General features: G+C 40.6%; 1 protein-coding gene across 1 annotated transcript in view; it reads right to left on the bottom strand.

Moving 5' to 3' along the window:
* Positions 1–11,273, bottom strand: part of ZNF286A (zinc finger protein 286A) — a 16,671-nt gene extending 5,398 nt beyond the window's left edge. The window contains exons 1-4 of the mRNA XM_006875902.1: positions 11,231–11,273; positions 10,212–10,294; positions 3,575–3,689; positions 2,973–3,065 (exon numbers count right to left, since the gene is read on the bottom strand). Of these exons, the coding sequence (XP_006875964.1) occupies positions 2,973–3,065; positions 3,575–3,689; positions 10,212–10,294; positions 11,231–11,267 (328 nt within the window). The 5' untranslated portion in view covers positions 11,268–11,273. The remainder of the gene's footprint in view (positions 1–2,972; positions 3,066–3,574; positions 3,690–10,211; positions 10,295–11,230) is intronic.
* Positions 11,274–21,168: the final 9,895 nt, after the last annotated feature.

Here is a 21,168-nt window from a genome sequence, read left to right as displayed (position 1 = left end):
GATAAAGCAGAGCAAAAAATCCTTAGGAAAGAGACTAGAGACTTAAATATCATAAGAGGATATTATAAATACTTTGTGCTAATTAGGAACTCACATAAGATGAACAATCTCCTAAACAAAACTTAACAAGCCAAAAATTACCTAAAACACAGGATATTATATCTATGGTTGGAGTTCTGGTGTGGCACTATAGGATAAGTACTTGAACTGCAAACTATATGGTTGCAGTTCAAACCCACCAGTCGCTCCTCGACCCTATACAGGGTTGCTCTGAGTTGGAACAGACTTAGATGTTAACAACAAGATAACATCAATACCAAAAATACACGAGAAAAGTTATGGGCCAGTTTCAATTCTATTAGGACAAAATTCCTAAAGGAAATAATGTCAAAAGAAATCAAAGTATAATAGGAACAACCTCATGATCAGAGATGGCTTAACTTTAGAAAATTTATTAATGTAATTTACCACATATACATATTTAAAAGAAAAGGTATAAGACCAAATCAACAAATACATGAAGAACATTCCAATAAAATTTTACATTAAAAAACAAAGAACTCACAAAAATTTTGGTAAACTCGAAGTAGAAAGGAACTCGATAAAAGGTAATGTATCAAAATATCTATAGTAAACATGTTTAACAGTAACAACAAGTCATTTAAAGAACAAGAAAAAGATACACCATCATTGCGTCTCAACATTATTTTGGAAATCCTAGTCAAAGCAGAAAGAGAAGAAACAGAAATAGAAAGTCTAAGGATTAGAAAAGAGAAAATAAACCATCATTATACGAAAACTGTAATGGTTAATTTTATGTGTCAACTTGGCTAGGTTATGGTTCTCAGTGGTTTGGCCAAACACTACACTAGTTGCTGTTCTATATCGGAATCTACTCTTAACAACAAAAAACAACAATCCAATGCAACGATCTTTCAAAATGTAATCTAATACAATATTATCAGTCAGTTGAAAAGGGAGTCTACATGGGTATATTCTGCCTCCACACTACACACAGATATTTTGGCAGAATGCTACCTTTACTCTGCACTCTTTCCATCACCTGACCTTCAGACACAAGTCTGCAGGAGTCTCCCGCCTGCCACCTGACCCACAGACTTTGTACTTGCAAAAAAAACCTCTAAGATACCATAAAATAAAACAAGCCACAGATTGAAACAAAAAATTTTCTCACTGATAAGCTGGTTGAAGAAAAAAAAAAAAAAAACAAGAAAAAGATGAATGGTCCAATGTTAAAAATGGGCAAAGGAAATCAATAGGTAATTGACAAAAAACCCCAAACAAACCAGAATAACAAAATAACGTATTAAAATCTTCAAACTTACTCATAACCAGAGAAATTTAAAATGTGAAATATCACTTCATAACCATAAAGTAGCAAAAATTAGTAAGTCTGATAATCAACTGTTGGTAGGACCTTGAATTCCTAATAAAGCTAAACTATTTAAGGATCCAGCAAGCCTACCCATTAAAGCAACTCTCAGAGATGAAGGAAGTGTCAGTAAAAGGATGATTATTGCAACTGTTACTAAAGGGAAAAGCACTACAGTGTTCAGTTTACTCACAGAAGGAATTTATGAGGAAGCTTCAAAAAATTCAAGGAAAAATGGAATAAAAAGAAAATGGAATTTGGAAAAAAGGACAATATAAAATGTATTTTATTTGTATAATGTACAAGGGGGGTTTTAAAATGTTCATGGAAAATGGAATTAAAAGATAATGTAATTTTCTAAGAACTGTTTGAAGGCCCCTGGTGTTAGGTGGAAATGATTCATATCAACTTCAGGACAGTAGTTACCTCTAAGGAGAAAAAATACAGAAGGACACTGACTGATTCTACTATTTCAGTTCTCAAAAAGTAAGACATCGTATACCTACTGGTATGGTGCTGTAGGATAAATACTGGATTGCTAACTGCAAGGTCGTTGGTTCAAACCCACCAGCTGCTTCCTGGAAACCCTATACGGGGCTACTATGAGTTGGAACTGACTTGATGGCACTTAACAACAGGAAAGCTAAAATAAAGTTAAGTTGGCTCCAACTCAATGGCAACTAACCACAAACACTAAACATGGGAGATATACCTACCCCATAGGCCAGCAATTCGACCCTTATATATTGTCAACAAAGTGCATATATATGCTCATCAAAAGACATGCAGTGTTCGCCACAAGCACTGTGAACATTTCCAGTAGCACTGGAAAATACCCAAACGCCCATCTTCAGGAGAGTGGAAGACTATACAGCCATGAGAATGAATAAGCAACATACTTCTAAATAGCATAGGTGAATTTATAGCTAATCACTGAAAGAAACCAGACACTGGGGTATATTAAAAGATTATTACATTTTATAAGGTTCACGGACTGTCAAAACTAATCTAAAGGGTAAGAATAGGATTACTCTTGGGGCAAGGAGAAGTGGTTGGAAGACGTCACACACCAGGGTTCCTCCAGGGTGGTAATAAGGTTCAAGTTCACTTAGGTGCTAGTTAACATGTTACATAATTTGTGTTCAATTTGTGAAAACTCACAGAAATGTTATTTCCCCTTAGGTATTTTAAATTGTAATAAAAAGTTAAAGAGAAAACAGGTAAATAGGACAAAATATTAATATCTGTATAATTTGGATGTGGAGTCCTGGTGTGGTTCTGCAGGATAATGTGCTGGACTGCAAAGCCAGTTTGAACCACAAGGTTGGCAGTTCAAGCTCACCACCGCTCCTCAGAAACCCTATACAGGGTCGCTATAAGTTGGAACTGACTTGATGGCACTAACAATTTTGGTGTTATCTTCTAGAATTTTGTATGAATTTGAATTATTTTATAATTTAACATAAAGTAGGGGGCATGTAGGTACTTCTGGTATTATTTCTTAAACAATCAGGAAGTCCCATTCCTTTGCAGCCCTGCTGGGTTATTACTTCTGAAGACGTCCATCTTTCTGACTCACCTGTAGAGCTGCTTTTGGGGTTTTTTCTCTCAAACATCCATGGCTCTTTTCCATTCTCCAAATTGTAATTCTCAGCTTTGGAAACTGGAAGCCCTGTACATATTTAAAAAAAAAAAAGAAAAAGAAGAAAGAAATAGACTTAGCTATCTGTAATGGACAAGAACAACTTATCCTGCAGCCTAGTCCTGACCCCTTGACTCACTGTTGTTAAGTGCCGTTGAGTTGGTTAGGGTTTCCAAGGAGTGACTGGTGAGCTTGAACCACCGACCTTGCAATTCAAACAGCTTTGCAGTCTGGCGCATTAACCCACAGTGCCACACTTGAATTATAGAGAAGCTATTATAGGAAGATCTGGAATACAGGAGGATCACGCCTTTCCTTTTAATTTAGCGTGAATGGGTTTCTGACACTTGAATTAAAAAAACCCTGCTATATAATATGCATGCACATTTCACCAAAATTGTAGAGAAAAAGTAGTATTTCTAAGCCACAAAAGACTAATGCTTTAGGCCTCCTGAACAGTAAAGTGCAGGGTTTGGTAGCTATTTTGCTTTCAATAAAAGTAGGCAGATTTCAGAGTCCTAACGAGATGCCTTCCTTACAAAGCGAGACCAGGTTCCTATAGTTCGCCAGCATCACATCCCGTTGTGCAGGATCCAGCTTTCCCCATTCCTCTGGGGTGAAATCCATGGCCACATCCTTGAATGTCATTGGTTCCTAAAACACAAAAACATGTTTATTATCTTTCACCCAATAGACTCACTTCTAGTCCCAAATTTCCCATGGCCGTGGTGCAGAGTCCTCATCAGGGGGAAGTGACTGATATATGGAGACATCGTAACAGTATTCAGATTGTGACTTTTCTAATAAAGTCACTGGGAATCAGTTGTGCACCTGGCATGCTATGCTAGATTCAGTAAATTGGTCCAAAAGTTAAGGCCATGGTTTTTCCCTTGATAAGTACAATTTTTCTGGGGAATAGAGTTACACCATGGACTGTTAAGTCAATCAATAATGTAAGGTGGCAAAGTATAAACATGTAGAGACAAGGAAAAAGACAATGGAAAAAGTATATATATTGCACTTCATCAAAATTAAATATGTTTGTACATCAAAGGATTCTTTCAAGAAGGAAGAAGACAAAAATATTTTCTAATTATGTAAGAAATTAATATAAAAAATATAAAGAACTCTTACAACTCAAAAACAAAAAAAGAAATAAAATGTGTTAAAAAATGAGCAACGGACTTCAAATGACATTTCTCTAAAGACGACCTAACAGCCATAAATATGAAAAGATGCCAAACATTCTTTGCCATTAGAAACATTTTGCTGATGATTCCAAATCACAGTGATCCTAAAGGACATAGTAGAACTACCCCAAGGGTTTCCAAGGCTGTCATCTTTATGGAAACAGATTGCCACATCCTTCCCTAAAGAGCTGCTGGTGGGATCAAACTGATGACCTTTTCAGTTAGTAGGTGAGTGCTTTAACCACTGTGCCACCAACAAAGACTCCCTTTTTTAAAATGTACATAGTCATTTATTAGGATATATACATGACACATAATTCTCTCACTTAAAAAAAAATTATTTGTTGTTGTTAAGACTATACATAACAAAATATACACCAATTCTACAGTTTTTAACATGTACAATTCAGCCACACTAGAATTTTTTTAAATTAAATGTTCTATTGTGAATTATGTTGATAGTTTACAACGGAGAACATTAATTTTACATTCATTCTATCATATATAGGTTCACTGCCATAGTTACAATCCCATCCATGCATCATCAACCAACCAAAGGGTACACCCTGCAAGACCGCTCCCCACCCCTCCACCCCCACCTCGGTCGTCAGTAAACTGCCCCTTTCCCTCTCTGGATCTCAAGTCCCCAGCCACTCCATCTCTCTACATCATTGTCTCTGCCTCCATCTCAGGCATCACTGCTTCTCTGGGTAGGGAGGGTCCCGCTCTCCGCTCTTCTCCATTGATGGTCCCAGGGCCCTCCACTCCTAGACTGAAAAGTTAATCACTCCCCTCCTTGACATAAAATGTCCACCTTTACCTTTCCAATCCTCACAATCAGTCCTGATAACAATTATTCACTATTGTATCACAAGAGACCCATCTGCATTTCATTTCATCAGCCCTTCTTAGACAGGTTGGATACTACTCATCACTGGAGACTCTACCTTTCTTCATGCCCTCTGGATCTAGGTTCCCTCTTGAAAGCTTGTAAGCCAGTCACTTCTTGAGCAAAGGCTCCTTCTTGGCATTAAGGAAATGCAAATCAAAACCATAATGAGTTATAACTTCACAGGCCTAGGACAGCTATTATGAAAAGAAGCAGAAGATAAGTATTGACAAGGATGTGAAGAAACTGGAGCACACTTCCACCGCTCATTAGAAATAAAAGGGAGCGGTGGCTCAGGAAAACAGTTGGTGTTTCCTCAGAAAGTTAAAACATAGAATTACCACTGTTGTCGTTGTTGAGTGCCATCAGTTCTGGCCCACAGCGACCCTGTAGAGGGTTTCCGAGAAGCAGTTGGTGAACTTGAACTGCCAAACTTATGGTTCAAACAGACTTTGCATTCTAGCACATTAATCTACAGAACCACAAGACTCCCAGATGACCCAGCAATTCCTCTCCTAGATATAGACCCCAAATCCAACTGGAATCTCTAGCAATTTTGTCAATGTACCATTGCAGCCATTTGTGAATTGTTTTCAGCACAATTTTACTTGCAGGTGATAGTAGTGATATTGTTTGATTTCTGCATTCTTTTGGGTCATCTCTCTTTGGAATGGGCACAGATATGGATCTCTTCTAATCAGTTGGTCTTCCAAATTCCTTGGCATAGATGAATGAGCATCTCCAGTGCTGTTAAGTTTGTTGAAAGATTTCCATTAGTTTTCCATCAATTCCTGGAGCCTTGTTTTTGCCAATGCCTTCAGTGTAGCTTGCACTTCGTCCTTGAGTACCATCAGTTCTTGATCATACGCTACCTCTTAAAATGATTTTTTTGGTACAGTGACTCTTTGTATATCTTGTATCTTCTTTTGTTGCTTTCTGCATCATTCAGTATTTTGCCCATAGAACCCTTCAATATTGCAAGTGAAAGCTTGAATCTTTTCTTTAGTTCTTTCGGCTTGAAAAATGCTGATGTCAGAAGAAACTCTGAAACTTGCTCTTGCCTATAGAAAAGTTAAAGCTAATGATACAAGAGAGGAAGTAAGGAGCTGAAAAGAAAATTTCCAAGGGCAGCTTGAGAAGACAAACTCAAGTATTAGGAAGTGTATAAAGACCTGGAGTTAGAAAATCAAAAGGGAAGGACTTGCTCAGCATTTCTCAATCTGCAGGATGTGAAGGAAACATTCAAGCTTCATTCGATTTATAATATTGAAGGATTCTATAAGCAAAATATGGACTGATGCAGAAAACATCAAAGAAGTTGGAAGGAACATACAGCTACTGTATCAAAAAGAAATGGTCGATATTCAACCATTTCAAGAGGTAGCATATGATCAAGAGTCAATGATACTGAAGGAAAAAGTCCAACGTGCACTGAGGCTTTGGCAAAGAACAAAATTCCAGAAACTTGATGTGCTACAAACTGAAATCATTCAACAAACTGATGCAGCACTTTAGGCACTCACTCATCTGGGCCAAGAAATTTAAAGACAGCTACCTGACCAACTAATTAAAAAAGATTCTATTTGTGTCCATTCCAAAGACAAGTGACCCAATGGAATGTGGAAATCATTGGACATGATTATTAATAACACATGCAATTAACATTTTGCTCAAGATATCCAAAAACAGCAGCAATAGTACATTGACAGGGAACTGCCATGAGATTCAAGCCAGATTCAGATGAGGACGCTGAATGAGGAACATTATTGCTGGTGTCAGTGGATCTTGGCTTAAAGCAGAGAATACCAGAAAGATGTTTACTAGTGTTTATTGACTGTGCAAAGGGTTTCAACTGTGTGGATCATGACAAGCTATGGATAACGCTGTGGCGAATGAGTATTCCAGAACACTTAATTGCGCTCATGAGGAACCCGTACATAGACTAAGAGGCAGTTGTTTGAACAGAACAAGTGGACAAGGAATGGTTTAAAATCAGGAAAAGGTGTGTGCCAGTATTCTTTCACCATACTCATTCAATTTGTACGCTGAATAAATAATCCAAGAAGCTGGATTATATGAAGAACGTGGCATCAGCATTGGAGGAAGACTTATTAACAACCTGCAGTATGCAGATGATACAATCTTGCTTGCTGAAACTGAAGAGGACTTAAAATGCTTACTGATGGAGACCAAAGACCACAGCCTTCAGTATGGGTTGCACCTCCATGAAAAGAAAACAAAAACCTTCATCACTGGACCAATAAATAACAATGAAGATAAGAATGGAGAAGATAAATGGAGATTAAAGTTATTAAAGACTTCATTTTGCTTGAATCCACTATCAACACACATGAAAGCAGCAGCCAAGAAATCAAATGATGCATTGTATTAGGCAAATCTGCGGCACAAGACCTCTTTAAAGTGTTCAAGAGAAAAGACGTCAGTTTGAGGACTAAAGTGTGCCTAATTCAAGTCTCGGCATTTTCAACAGTTTCATATGCATGTGGCAGTTGGACAATGAATAAGGAAAGTCATAGAAATATCAATGCATTTGAGTTATGGTGTTGGAGAAGAATATTGACTGTTAGAACAACAAATCTGTGTTGGAAAAAATATAGCCGGAATGCTGTTAGAACGTAGGATGGTGAGACTCTGTCTCCCATACTTCATATTCAGGAGGAACCAGGCCTTGGAGAAGGACATAATGCTTAGTAGTAGAGGACAATGGACTCAAGCTTAACACTGACTGTAAGGATGGCACAGGACTAGGAAATATTTCGTCCTGTCATGTATAATATTGCTACGAACCGACATGACTGAACCTAACTACAATACTACAGTAACAAAGAGAAAGGCGAATTAAGAGAATGTTGTTGGGCTCTGGTATGTCAAAACACGGAACGCATGTTTTTTTTACCCAACTGTTTTCAATAAAACCTTCCAAGCACATAGAAAAGTTGAAATCACATAGTATATTTACCACTCAAATTTTAGAATTTTTAACAGTTTTGAGATGAGAAAATTTTGAAAGTGAGTTGCAGACATAACAAATCACCCCTAAAATACTACAGCATCCATCATTCATACAGCTGGATTGTAACTGCACTCTTTAAACCTTCTAAGAATCTGAGTAATCCTCTGTACTGCTTGAGTACTTACTTTTATAATTTCCTTCAATACTTAAGGTGCTTTCTTAAATACCGACTTCACTGTTGCAGGTGTGTTGTTTTCCATAGGGAAGCATGAGTTTTAACAGGTGTGGTGCAGTAAATATTTGAAATGGCTCTTTTAGCCAGTCTTTATCATTCCTACCAAATAAATGGGTATAAGTATGTGAGGTGTTTGTGGCCCACCAAGGGGATCTGATGGAGTCCTGGTGTGGCGCTGTGGGTTAATGTGCCACACTACAAAGCCGTTTGAACTGCAAGGTTGACAGTTCAAGCTCACCAGCTGCTCCTTGGAAACCCTATACAGGGTTGCTATGGGTCGGTACCGACTTGATGGCACTTCACAACAACAAAGGGATTTGATAGCTTGCTAATAATGTAAACAACGTACATGGCACCCATGTGGGCTGTTATTGTTAAGTGCCACTAAGTCCGTTCCAACCCACAGTGACCCTCTCTATACAGGGTTTCCAAGGAGCTGGTGGCGAGTTTAAACTGCCAACCCTGCAGTTCAAATTGATCTTGTGGTCGAGTGCATATTCTACAGTGCCACGAAAATAAGGTATACAGAACTGTAATGTGAGGGTTGGTCAGCTTTGCTGTCCTGCTAGGTTTAAGAATAAGCCATCTCAGAAGCAAGAACAGGGATCACTACCATCAGAGAGAAGAGCTAGGAAAGCGTGTCATTTGGACCCTGAGATCCCTATGTATGGAACCTCCTTGATCCAGGAGACGGAGCTGTGACACCAGAGAAGTGGTGGCTAAAAAGCAGCAGGAGCACCAAGAGCACAGACAGAGTGGGGACGTATTTCCTGACACACCGAGTGAGAAAGCAGAACGCCTTTGGACTGAGGCTTATGCTACAATGGAGAGTCTTCTAGGCATGTGTCAGCAATGCTAAAAGAGCTGTGTAATGGTGTCTGAGCAAAGCAGAGTCCAAAGGGCCCTTTGGCTGAGGCTAAGAAGCAGAGAGAGGCGTTCCTGTGGGTAGGAGTGAGATTAGGCAATCCTGTATCCTAAACTTTTGTGATCCTGAACTTTATTTAACCTGTGAGCATTCCTAATGAGCCCCTTAATTGTTAAGGACTGTCTGTGAGTTCTGTGTGGCCACTGCTCTGGATCATCAAATCCAGCAGAGAAGTAGAGACTGCATGGGTGGGTGGGTTGGTTGGACATGGAGGCTTATCTTACCCCTGCTTCATAGGTCTTAGGCTAGTGTTGACTTTTATTTTCCTTTCCCCTTGTAAAGTCAGAGGAGGCCAAACACTACCACTCCCATGCCACTCTTACAACAAGTATGCACATTTTCTTTTAATAGTTTACCATATTACCCAGCATAAAAAACAGAGTACACTGAAGGTCAATGCTTTCATGCTTGTTGAGTGGCAATAAATAATAAATGAAGGTGCCATGTTGTTGTTGTTAAGTGCTGTTGAGTCGATTCTGACCCATAGTGACCCTGTATAGGGTTTCCAAGGCTGTAAATCTTTACAGGAGCAGAAGTCCTCATCGTTCTCCCATGGAACAGCTGGTAGTTTTGAACTGCTGACCTTGCGGTTCACAGCACGATTCGTAACCACTACGCTACCAGAGGTGCCATGTGTTAATAGAAAAACTTTTCTATTGATTCCATGAATCACTACGATTTGTTGTTGTTAGGTGCCTGTGGAGTCGATTCCGACTCATATCCTGTATAGGGTTTCCAAGCAGCATCTGGAGAGTTTGAACTGCTGACCTTGTGGTTCAAAGATCAGTGCTGATCCTATAGCCACCACACCAGGAGTCCATCTATGAGTAGGTTCTTAGAATTAGAACTCAGCTCTCTGGAGGGACTCTAGCACATAAAGAAACCCCAAAACAAAAAAAGGCAGAGTGTCTGGACTTGAGAAATAAGGTGGAATTTCAATAACCAGTAGAAACTCACACTCACCTGGGAGCTGGCTGTTAGGCACAGAGATGCCATTTCTTCTGTGCTCCTCTCTTGGAAAAATGGAGAATCCTGGGAAGGCAAAGCTAAGAGCAAGACAGCAGTAAAGATGGGGCCTACAACAAGTCTGTGACTAAGATTCACAGGTTTAAACATTCCTTTACCAAATTGGCGCTATCCCTGTACTCTACAAAAATTGAAGCTGAAAGGAGCGTAAAACAATCCTACCACCTCTCAGGATGGTGGAGAATGCCCAGGAATGTTGCTCCTTGGGGCTTAAATTGAGACCCTTTGAGGTACCATTATGGCGGGCAGTATTCATTCGCTGGTCTACAAATTACAACAAGCGTGTTTAGTTCCAAGTTCCATTTACACTAAATTAATATTATAATAGATTGAGTGGTTTTCAAAAGATCACACTGGAAGCTTATTTTCTGAACCACATCTCCAAATAATTATCGTTGGCTGAATCTCAGGTGCAATTTGGAAATCTGAAATGAAGCACCCCAGAGTAATTCGGATGCACCAAACCCCAAGACCTGGAAGCCAGTCACTGCCTTCTATGCCCGTTTTCTCCTTTGTTACCTTTGAAACATTTGCTCTATTGAAATCACGGGGCTTTTGTGCAAAGTAGGATAATAGATGTGGGGACTTTTTTTTTTTTTTGCTTACTGAGAAGCTAAATTCTCAGACCCAATCATGGAGACCAGGCTGGTACAATCATTTGAGAGGAAGAAAGTGTGAGAAAATAAAGTAACTAAAGCTGTACTCAGTTTCTGAGGCTAACATTTTGCTCCCGTTTTGGGGGTGGCTTTGAAGGGTCCAACGAGCTACCCAGTAGGAATAGGAAGGCAGATGATGCCAAATCCGACCCTCCATTCTCACGTAAAGAGCCCATGCAACTCTCCAGAACTGCAAATAGCCAGCTACGCCAAAGGGCACATTTCTTTTAGCAACTGTTTTTCCCTCTGGAGGAATTTTGCTTCTCAAGGACCCCAGTGCAAGCCTTCTGCAATTCTCACCTCTCCTCTCAGGCATTTCAGCCAAATCTGTCTCCATGGTCACCACCTCTCCTCCCCGTTATGACTGCAAACAGAATAGTCAGAAGTCCCCGAGCCCTCGAGGTCCTCCTTCCGGCCGGTTGTCGGGGGATCTCCGAGTAGGAGTCGGGTAAGGTTTCGTTCTCACTCTGGAGCCTGGCTCGGCCCTACGGCGGTGGAGCCTGAAAACCCGGGGGCAGCAGCATCCCTAAGGCTGGGAGGGTTTTGTCTGAGGGAGCTGTCCCCCGGGACCTAGGGGCTGAAGGAGGCGGTGCTGGGGCTGCCGCGTCGCCTCCGAGGAACAGGAACGCGGAAAAGTGGCGCCGCGCTCAGGGATCTCGTCCCGGGCTCACGACTCTCCCGCGTCCCGCCCGTTTGCCCCGCCTGTAGCGCAGACGCGTCGCCGGAGGGCGCAAGAGACCGGCTGGGTCGGAGGGCTCAGGTTTTGCAACCCGGAGAGGGATTAAGGCCGGAGCGTGAGGGTATAGGGGCTTCGCTTCTGCCTTAGAGGCCACTTTCAGAAACGCGCGCTCCAATCTGGACTCAGCAGCGAGTGACCTCAGGGGAGCTACTATCCAGATAGACTCAGAGAAGCGGCGCCAGAACAACGAACTCAGCAAGCATGGTGGATCTGACAAAGGATACGAACTTCTCGAGCCAGCGCGAAATCGCGCATGCGTAAGAGGGTGGTGGAAGAGGCTGGTCCGGCTCCAGAACTACGCTTCCCAGAAGGCTATAGGCATCACAGGACTCTGGTTCCCAGCAGGTGGGAGCACGCGTGGCGCTATTAGGAGCCTTAAAGGACCAGTTAGTTCCTTTTCTCGCGAGAGTCGGGTTGTATGGGACGAGTTGGTCCAGGACAATGGACGGCACAGCTGTGAAGCCGAGTCACCCCTAGTCCCCAGGCTTTGTCTTCACGTGTGATTATAGTTAGCCTAAAGTTTCGGGCTGTTGAGGGATTAAACCTAAATTTACTCTAGGTTTCGACTCGATGGCATCTGACAACAACAACTCTAGCGGTTAGAGTCGGGCTGCTAACCTTAAGGTCAGCGATTTGAAACTACCAGCCTTTCCAGGGGAGAAAGATGAGGCTTTGTGTACCCCTATAGATCCACACTTTGCTGTCAGTGTCGGATAAGCATGGGTTTGTGTTTACTTACTAATCTGTAGTGAACAACTGCACTTTAAAAAAAAATCACATCAAAGATTCTGCTTCAGTCTCCCTGCAACAGCAGCGTTTCCTACAGAATCAAATCAAAGACTATACATTTACAATTCCTGACAGGGACTGAATACCCAATAAGTAAGGTAAGCATAGGTTTACTAATCTGTAGTGAATAGTTTCACGGTTGTTCATGCTTATCTTATTTATTGGGTAATCCACTCACTTGCCATCAAACATCTAGGGTTATTTTTAGAAACAGGGTTCCTGGTTGTTCACATTAAGTGAAATGCTTTGAAAAGATTGAACACATTTTGGTTCTTTGTAGGCTTCCCCCGCCAATATTTATCATTACAGGGTGTTTTCTCAGGGGCCTGTTTAAATCTAATTCTGCTATGGAAATGACCTGTTGTTTTGTTAAGTGTCTTTGAGTCGGTTCCAACTCACAGCGACCCTGTATAGGGTTTCCAAGGGATGGCTGGTGAGCTTGAACCACCAACCTTGCAGTCCAGTGCATTAATCCACAGCGCCACACCCCCCAGGACTCCAATGGAACTAACCTGCCCACCTCAAATTCAATGTGTCCAAAATTTACCTTGAGTCCCAAACATACCCCTCCTCTTCTCAATGAATAATAACACTGTCCACTCACCCCTTTGCACAAAGCCAGAACCAGATAATTATCCTCAATTCTTCTCTCTCATCCAAACCCCCAACACACTGTTATATTGAATCAATTCCAGTACATGCAACCCAGTATGGGGTTTCCAGGCTGTAAATCTTTATGGAGCAGAAAACCTCATCTTTCTCTCGAGGAGTTACCAGTGAGTTCAAACTGCCAACCTTGTGGTTAGCAGTCCAGTGCTTATTCTATGGCGCCACCAGAACTCCTTGTCTATCATCAGGGCCTATTAATTAATCCTGACCTCTCCAGTTTGTTCACATTATCTCCATTTCTACTAACACTACTCTAGTTCTGGTCACCATCACTTTACTAGGACTACTGGAATTCCCTACCTCCAGTTTCCTACACACACACCATCATCTACTTTTCACACTTTCTGACCAGGAAGAGTTCTAAAGCAAAAATGTGATATTCTTTTGTTGCTTAGACCCCTTCCTTCAATGGCTTCCCAAACTCTCAGGGCAAGATGTATTACAGTTCTCGCAAGAAGGCATCTATCTGTAGCAGTTTCTAAAGTGGCCTCTTGATCCCTGTCTCCTGGTATTTATACCCAGGTATAATCCCCTGGTGTGGCGCTGTGGGTTAATGTGCTGGACTGCAAAGTCGGTTTGAACTACAAGGTCGGCAGTTCAAGCTCACCAGTCACTTCTTAGATTCCCTATTACTGGGTCGCTATGAGTCGGAACCGGCTCGACAGCACTTAACAACAATAACAATGTAATCCCCTCACAGAGTGTGGCCAGGTACTTTGACTTGCTTCTAACCAATAGAATACGGCAAAGGTGACTTAAGCTTCTAATGCCTGTCTTTCCAGAAGGCTCTCTCCCTTGCTGGCTTTGATGAAATAAAGCAGTGATGTTGGAGAGTTTCATGTGGCAGGAAATTGAGGGTGGCCTCCATCCAGGACACAGCAAGGCTCTCAGTTTCACAGCCAGGAAAGACCTAAACCCTGTCAACAACCATGTGTGCTTCTTCCCTCTTAGACCTTTCACAGTGAGAATATGGTTCTGGGTGATACCTTGATAAAAGGTTGCAAAGGACACAGCTAAATTATGCTCAGAACCCTAACAGAAATTAGAAATGTGATATAATAAATGTGTGCTGCCTTTTGCTATTGTTGTCGTGGTTAAGTGCTGTCAAGTGGCTTTCAACTCTTAGCAATCCTGTATAGGATTTCCTAGGAGCAGCTGGTAAGTTTGAACCGCTGACCTCATGGTTGGCATCCCAGTGCTTGTCCTACAGTATCACACCAGGACTCCGTTAAATATGTGGAGATAATGTTACACATGTTATTGGGTGGTGAAAACAGGTTGCATTCAACTACTGATGAAAAGATTGACAATTTGAACCCAGTCAGTGGCACTGCGGAAGAAAGGCCTGGTGGCTTGGTGATCTGCTTCTGTAAAGATTACAAGCAAGAAAAGCCTACGAAGCAGTTCTACTCTTTAACAAATGGGGTAGCATGAATCAGGATTGGCAGTAATGTGTGTGTGTGAGTGTGGTGATAGCAAAAGATAACTAATGCAGCATCCTAGCAGGTACAGTTAGCTCCTTTCCCGAACTTCACCTGGAAGAAGGGAGCTGTTGGACTTAGAAACTACTGAAAAATTGATCGAAAATCTCTGCTAGACAGACCGATGTGCATGTGTGTGCATATAGGGGAAAGATGGCAGCTGCAGTGGAAGAGGCCTAGGTATCCAGGGGAGTTGGGGAAAGATGCTATAGACAATGGGGTCCTTTTTAGTGTCTTACTGTGTACTTTTCTGTGCATGCCCGTATTGCTCTGGATAATCTTTGTCCATTCTTTCACCATTGCCCAGAATAGCCTTGGAGTTGGAGTGGGTGGGGAGTGAATAGTAACACATACCCCCAAAGGAGATTTTATTCACCTTCCTCCCACCCCTGATACACAAACACGGTGAGCCAGAGAATTCCAACAAAACCAGAGATGGAATACAGAGATTCTTTGAGGGGCAAGGTGATGTGGTATGCAATGTTGTTGTTGTTGTTGTTAAGTGCTGTTGAGTCAGTTCCAACCCATAGCCACCCTGTATAGGCTTTCCAAGGAGCAGCTGGTAAGCTTGAACCACTGACCTTGCAGTTCAAACAGCTTTGCAGTCTGGAGCATTAACCCACAGCGCTGTATCAGGACTCCGGTATACAACGGGGGAGGTGAAAAATGGGGAATGTTATTGTACAGATTTTAACAACAGATAGCTTTGAGAATAATCCAACATCACACCACACACATACACACTGTTCATCTATAGATTGTGCCCTTCTCTTGAGTTGAAGGAGATTTGGGACACACTTTAGGGCTTTGATTCCTACCCTCTCCTCATTACTAGCTTATATCTGGGCATGGGGAATAAGATCTCACAGGGAAAAAAAGCACTCAACTTCTATAAAAGAAAATATACCATATTGTTTTTGAACAATCTATAACAGATACAGCAAAATTATCAGACCATTCAGAATAAATTTTTTTTAAAGCTATCCTAAAAGATAAAGGAATATTTTAGAAATATGAGCCAAGAACTTGTTATTAAAACAAACAATATGTAAAAGCTATAATGGTTGAAATAAAGACCTCAAAAGTTGGGTTGAATGTGTAAAACTGAAGAGAGATTTAGAAAGTTCAAATATTAGGTCAAAGAACTTTTCCAGAGGATATCAGTAAGCGTAAAAAATTGAAAAGCATGAAAAGAGATGTGCAACAAGATGGAGGATAGCTAGAAATTTATACAGTGTCTCAGAAGGAAAGAAAATATAAAAAGAGGAGTAAATATTTCAATAAATAATGACCCAGAATTATGGAGAAATAAAGAAAAGTTAAAGATTTTATGTTGAAAGTGCACCAAGCAGGATAAAATCTAAGTGATGATAAAAAGATATACCAGTTAAGTATGAACTGTAAGAATACACAGATAAACAATGTTATTATTAGATAAAATTCAAGATAAAATCATAATGAACAAAGAGGGAAATTATATACATGCAAAACTCATAAGGAGAAAGATAGTCTATTATACTTACCCATATTTCTTCTCTTTCTATTGGCTTTTCTCCCATCCGTATGCTCAATGATTTCTTTATTATTTCCCTTCTGTTTGAAGAACTTCTCTTAGTCATTTTAAGGGTAGATTAGCATAATTCTTTAGTTTACTGTTAATTACTGTAATAGAATTATATTCATATAATTATGATTCATAGTTTATTTTAACAAGTTCTTTTCATTTCGCTTTATCTGAGAATGTTTGGATTTACTCTATTTCTGAAGTTTAGCTCAATATAGGATTTGTAGATGAGCATTCTTTTCTTTCTGCACTTGAAAAGAATACCATTTCCTTCTGGTCTTCATAGTGTCAAATTAAAAACTTGCTGTCAAATTTTAATTATAATGTGTGTTGGTACAGGTTTTTTTGTGTTATTTTTTCATCTTGAATTTGTAGGTTTGTGTCTGTTGCCAAATTTGGGGAGTTTTCTGCCATTACTTGGTAAACTACTCTTCAGTTTTGCTCTTTCTTGTCTCCTAGTATGCTGATGAGGAGTCCTAGTACTCTGATGAGGAGTGCTGGTGTGGCACTGTGGGTTAATGTGCTGGACTGCAAGGTCGGTGGTTCTAGCTTCCCAGCCAATCCTCGGAAACCATATACAGGGTGGCTATGGGTGGGAACAGACTCAACAGCACCTAACAACAACTACTCATTTCTAATGTAAACTCTGTTCATTTCTTTTCAGTAAATGCTATTGATCTGTCTTCTAGTTTATTGATTCTATCATATGTCATATTCACTATATCACTGAACTGATTCAGCAAGTTTATTTAATTTCTGTTATTGTGTTTTTAGTTTCATAATTCCCACTTGGTTCCTTTATATAATGTCTGCTTATTTGCTGTGATTTTCTACTTTTTTCATTTGCTTCAAGAAAATTTATAATTTATTATTGAAGCATTTTTATAATGTTTTAAAGTCCTTGCCAAACAGTTAAAACTTCAGATTCACCTCAGTATTAGTGTTAGTCGATTGCATTTTCTCATTCAGTTTCTGATTTTTGTGCTTCTTGGCTTGATGGGTGGTCCTTCATGGCATTCTGGACTTTTTGACAATTTCTCAGAAGACTCTGGATCCCATTACACTCTTATTTTAGAAGGAAATTACCTTGTTTTGTTTAGCATACAGATGTTGGCCTACTTCTGTGGGATGTGATTCCAGTGGTAATTTAATTTCCAGAGTTACTGTGGTGCATTTTTAGTAGAGTTGCTTTATTTGGTGCTGCTTTGCTCTCACTCATTTCTGTTGTGCTTCCTGAAGGGGCGGAGGGGGCTTCTCCATGCTGGCCCAAAGTGGGGGAAAGGAATTCTTTTGATCATGGGCAACAGAATGCTTCCTGTGTTGGGCCTTCTATGTGACCAGATTCTTCCTGCCAGTACTGCCTAGTTAGTTACTGGTGTTTTTAGGTGGTGTGGGGAAAAGTGAAGTCCTAGGTCTTGCTGGGACAGAGAGAATGCTTTCTGGCTCAGGTGATTATTTTAGTGGAATTTCCCTTGATGATATTACCCACAGCCTAGTTTCTCTCTGTCTACTACTCGTCTGTCAGTTTGTTGGACTGCGGTGTCGTGTGCATTGTTGTGATGCTGTAAACTATGGCATTGGTATTTTAAACACTAGCAATATCACACATGGTGGACAGGTTTCAGCAGAGTTTCCAAACTAAGACTAGAAATAAGAAAAGGTGGAACATCTTCTGAATGGTTAGCCATTGAAAACCTTATGAATAGCAACAGAACATTGTTAGAAATAGTGGCAGAAGATGAGCCCCTCAGGTTGGAATGTACCAAAAATACTGGGGAAGACCCCTCAAAGTAGAGTGACCTTATGACATGAATGGAGCAAATCTTTTAAGACCTTCATTTGCTGATACAGCACAACTCAAAATGGGAAGAAACAGCTGCAAACATCCATTAATAATCAGAATGTGGAAAGTATGATGTATGAATCTAGGAAAATTGGAAGTCATCAAAAATAAAATGGAATGCATAAAGATAGATATCCTAGGCATTAGTGAGCTGAAATGAACTGGTATTGGCCATTTTAAATCTGACAATCATATGGTTTTAGATGCCAGGAACAATAAATTAAAAAGGAATAGTGTCACACTTATCATCAAAAAGAATATTTTAAAATCTATCCAGAAGTACAGTGCTGCCTATGGTAGGATAATATCCACATGCCTATAAGGAAAACCAGTTAATACCACTATTATTCAAATTTATGTACTAAGTCAGTGATGATGAAATTGAAGAATTCTACCAATTTCTTCAATCTGAAATTGATCAAACATACAATCAAGATGCATCGATGTTGTTCTTGTTAAGTGCTGTTGAGTCTAATTCCGACACATAGCGACCCTATAGAGGGTTTCCAAGGAGCGAATGGTGAGCCTGAACCACCGACCTTGTGATTCAAACCAACCCGACCTTGAGGTCCAGTGCATTAGCCCACAGCGCCACACCAGGACAAAGCTGTATTGCTAAATACTGGTAATTGGAATGTGGAAGTTGGAAACAAGAGGGTTGTTGTTGTTGTTAAGTGCCATCGAGTCGGGTCCGACCCATAGCGACCCTGTACAGGGTTTCCGAGGGTGTAAATCTTTACGGGAGTAGAAAGCCTCATCTTTCTCCCGTGGAGCGGCTGGTAGTTTCGAACCGCTGACCTTACGGTTCGCAGCCCGATTCGTAACCACTACGCTACCAGAGCGAGAATCAGTAAATATGGCCTTGGTGATAGAAATGGTGCTGGAGATCACATGATAGGATTTTGCAAGTCCAACGACTTCTTCATTGAAAATACTTTTTTTCAACAACATAAAAGATGACTATACTCATGGACCTCACTAGATGGAATACACAGGAATCAAATGAACTACATCTGTGGGAAGAAAGGATGGAGAAGCTCAATATCACCAATCAAAACAAAGCCAGAGACTGAATGTAGAACAGACCACCAATTGCTCATATGCAAGTTCAGCTTGAAGCTGAAGAAAATAAAAACAAGTCCACGAGAATCAAAATATGACATTGAGTATATTACACCTGATTTTAGAGACCATCTCAAGAACGGGACTGATGGATTATATGCTAGTGAATGAAAACCCCAAAAGTTGTGGGATGACATCAAGAATGTCATACAAGAAGAAATCAGAAGGTCATTAAAAAGACAGGAAAGAAAGAAAAGACCAAAATGAATGTCAGAAGAGGCTCTGAAACTTGGTCACCAGCTTAGAGAAGCTAAAGCAAATGGAAGAAATGATGAAGTAAAAGAACTGAACAGAAATTTTCAAAGAGCAGCTTGAGACGACAAAGTAAAATGTAACGACGAAATGTGCAAAGACCTGGAGTTTAAAACTGAAAGGGAAGAACACGCTCAGCATTTCTCAAACGGAAAGAACTGAAGAAAAATCCAAGTCTTCAGTTGAAATACAAGAGGATTCTATGAGCAAAATATTGAATGATGCACGAAGCATCAAAAGAAGATGGATTATTCCCACCCCCTCCACACAAAGAGTAGACAGGGAGGGGCAACTTGGACATTGGCTACCCAAAATGGGGGGAGGGATACAAAGGTAAGAAGCAACTGACTTACAAGCTTTCAAGAGGGACCCTAGATCCAAAGGGCGTGAGGAAGGTAGAGTCTCCAGTGACTAGTATCTAGCCTGTCCAGCAAGGGCTGATGAAATGAAATGCAGACAGGTCTCTTGTGATGCAATAGTGAATAATTGTTATCAGGACTGATTGTGAGGGTTGGAAATTTAAAGGTGGACATTTTATAGCAAGGAGGGGAGTGGTTAACTTTTCAGTCTAGGAGCAGAGGGCCCTGGGACCATCAATGGAGAAAAGTGGAGAGCGGGACCCTACCCAGAGAAGCAGTGAGGCCTGAGATGGAGGCAGAGATGATGACATGAAGAGATGGAGTGGCTGGGGACTTGAGATCCAGAGAGGGAAAGGGCTGTGTGCTGAGGACCATGTGTGTATGTGTGTGTGGGGGCGGGCAGGTTTGCAGGGTATACCCTTTGGTTGGGTGATGATGCATGGATGGTATGGAAACTATGGCAATGAAATGATGTATGATAGAATGAATGTAAAACTAATGTTCTCCCATGTAAACTATCACACAATTCACAATAAAACATTTATTATAATAAAAAAAAAAGATGGAAAGAATACAGACAGAGTCAGTGTATCAAGAAGAATTGGTCAATGCTCAAACATTTCAAGAGGTAACATATGATGAAGAACCAAACAGCCTCATCTTTCTCCTGCAGAGCAGCTAGTGGGTTTGAATGCCAACCTTGTAGTTAGTAGCCCAGTGCTTAAACAAGACCACCAGGGCTCCTATGTCAGATAAGCATTTAAGACCTATAATTTAAAAGAAAACAAACAAACAAACAAACAAAAACAACGCCTGCAACTCAATGGCAAAAAGACAACCTCATTTTAAAAAAAAAAGAAAAAAAAAGGCAAAAGATTTGAATAGACATTTCACCAAGGAAGATATATAAATGAACAACAAACATCATTAATTAATGGGAAATGCAAATCAAAACCATAATGAGATACCACTTTACCCCACTTGTTGTTGTTAAGTAAGTGGAATTGGTTCCGACTCATAGTGACCCTGCACAGAGTTCCTGAGGCTGCAAATCTTTACAGGAGCAGAAAGCCTCATCTTTCTCCTGCAGAACAGCTGGTAGTTTTGAACTGCCGACCTTGAGGTTAGAAGCCCATTTCGTACCAATGGCTACAATAAAAAGTGGAAAACAACTGATGATCATGGGGATGTGTGCAAATTGGATCCCTCATCCATTGCTGATGGGAATGTAAATGGTACAACTGTGGAAAACAGGTTAGCAGCTCCTGAAAAAGCTAAACTCAGAATTACCATTGTTGTTAAGTGCCATCAAGTCACTTCTAACTCATAGAGACCCTGTATAGAGTTTCTGAGGTTGTATAACTGCAGGAGCAGAAAGCCTCATCTTTCTCCTGAGAATTACCATGTTGTTGTTGTTGTT

Source organism: Chrysochloris asiatica, unplaced genomic scaffold, assembly GCF_000296735.1.
Source record: "Chrysochloris asiatica unplaced genomic scaffold, ChrAsi1.0 scaffold00346, whole genome shotgun sequence".
NCBI classification, from domain to species: Eukaryota; Metazoa; Chordata; class Mammalia; order Afrosoricida; family Chrysochloridae; genus Chrysochloris; species Chrysochloris asiatica.
Note: the sequence above shows the minus strand (reverse complement) of the source record. Positions and strands in the feature narration are given on the sequence as shown.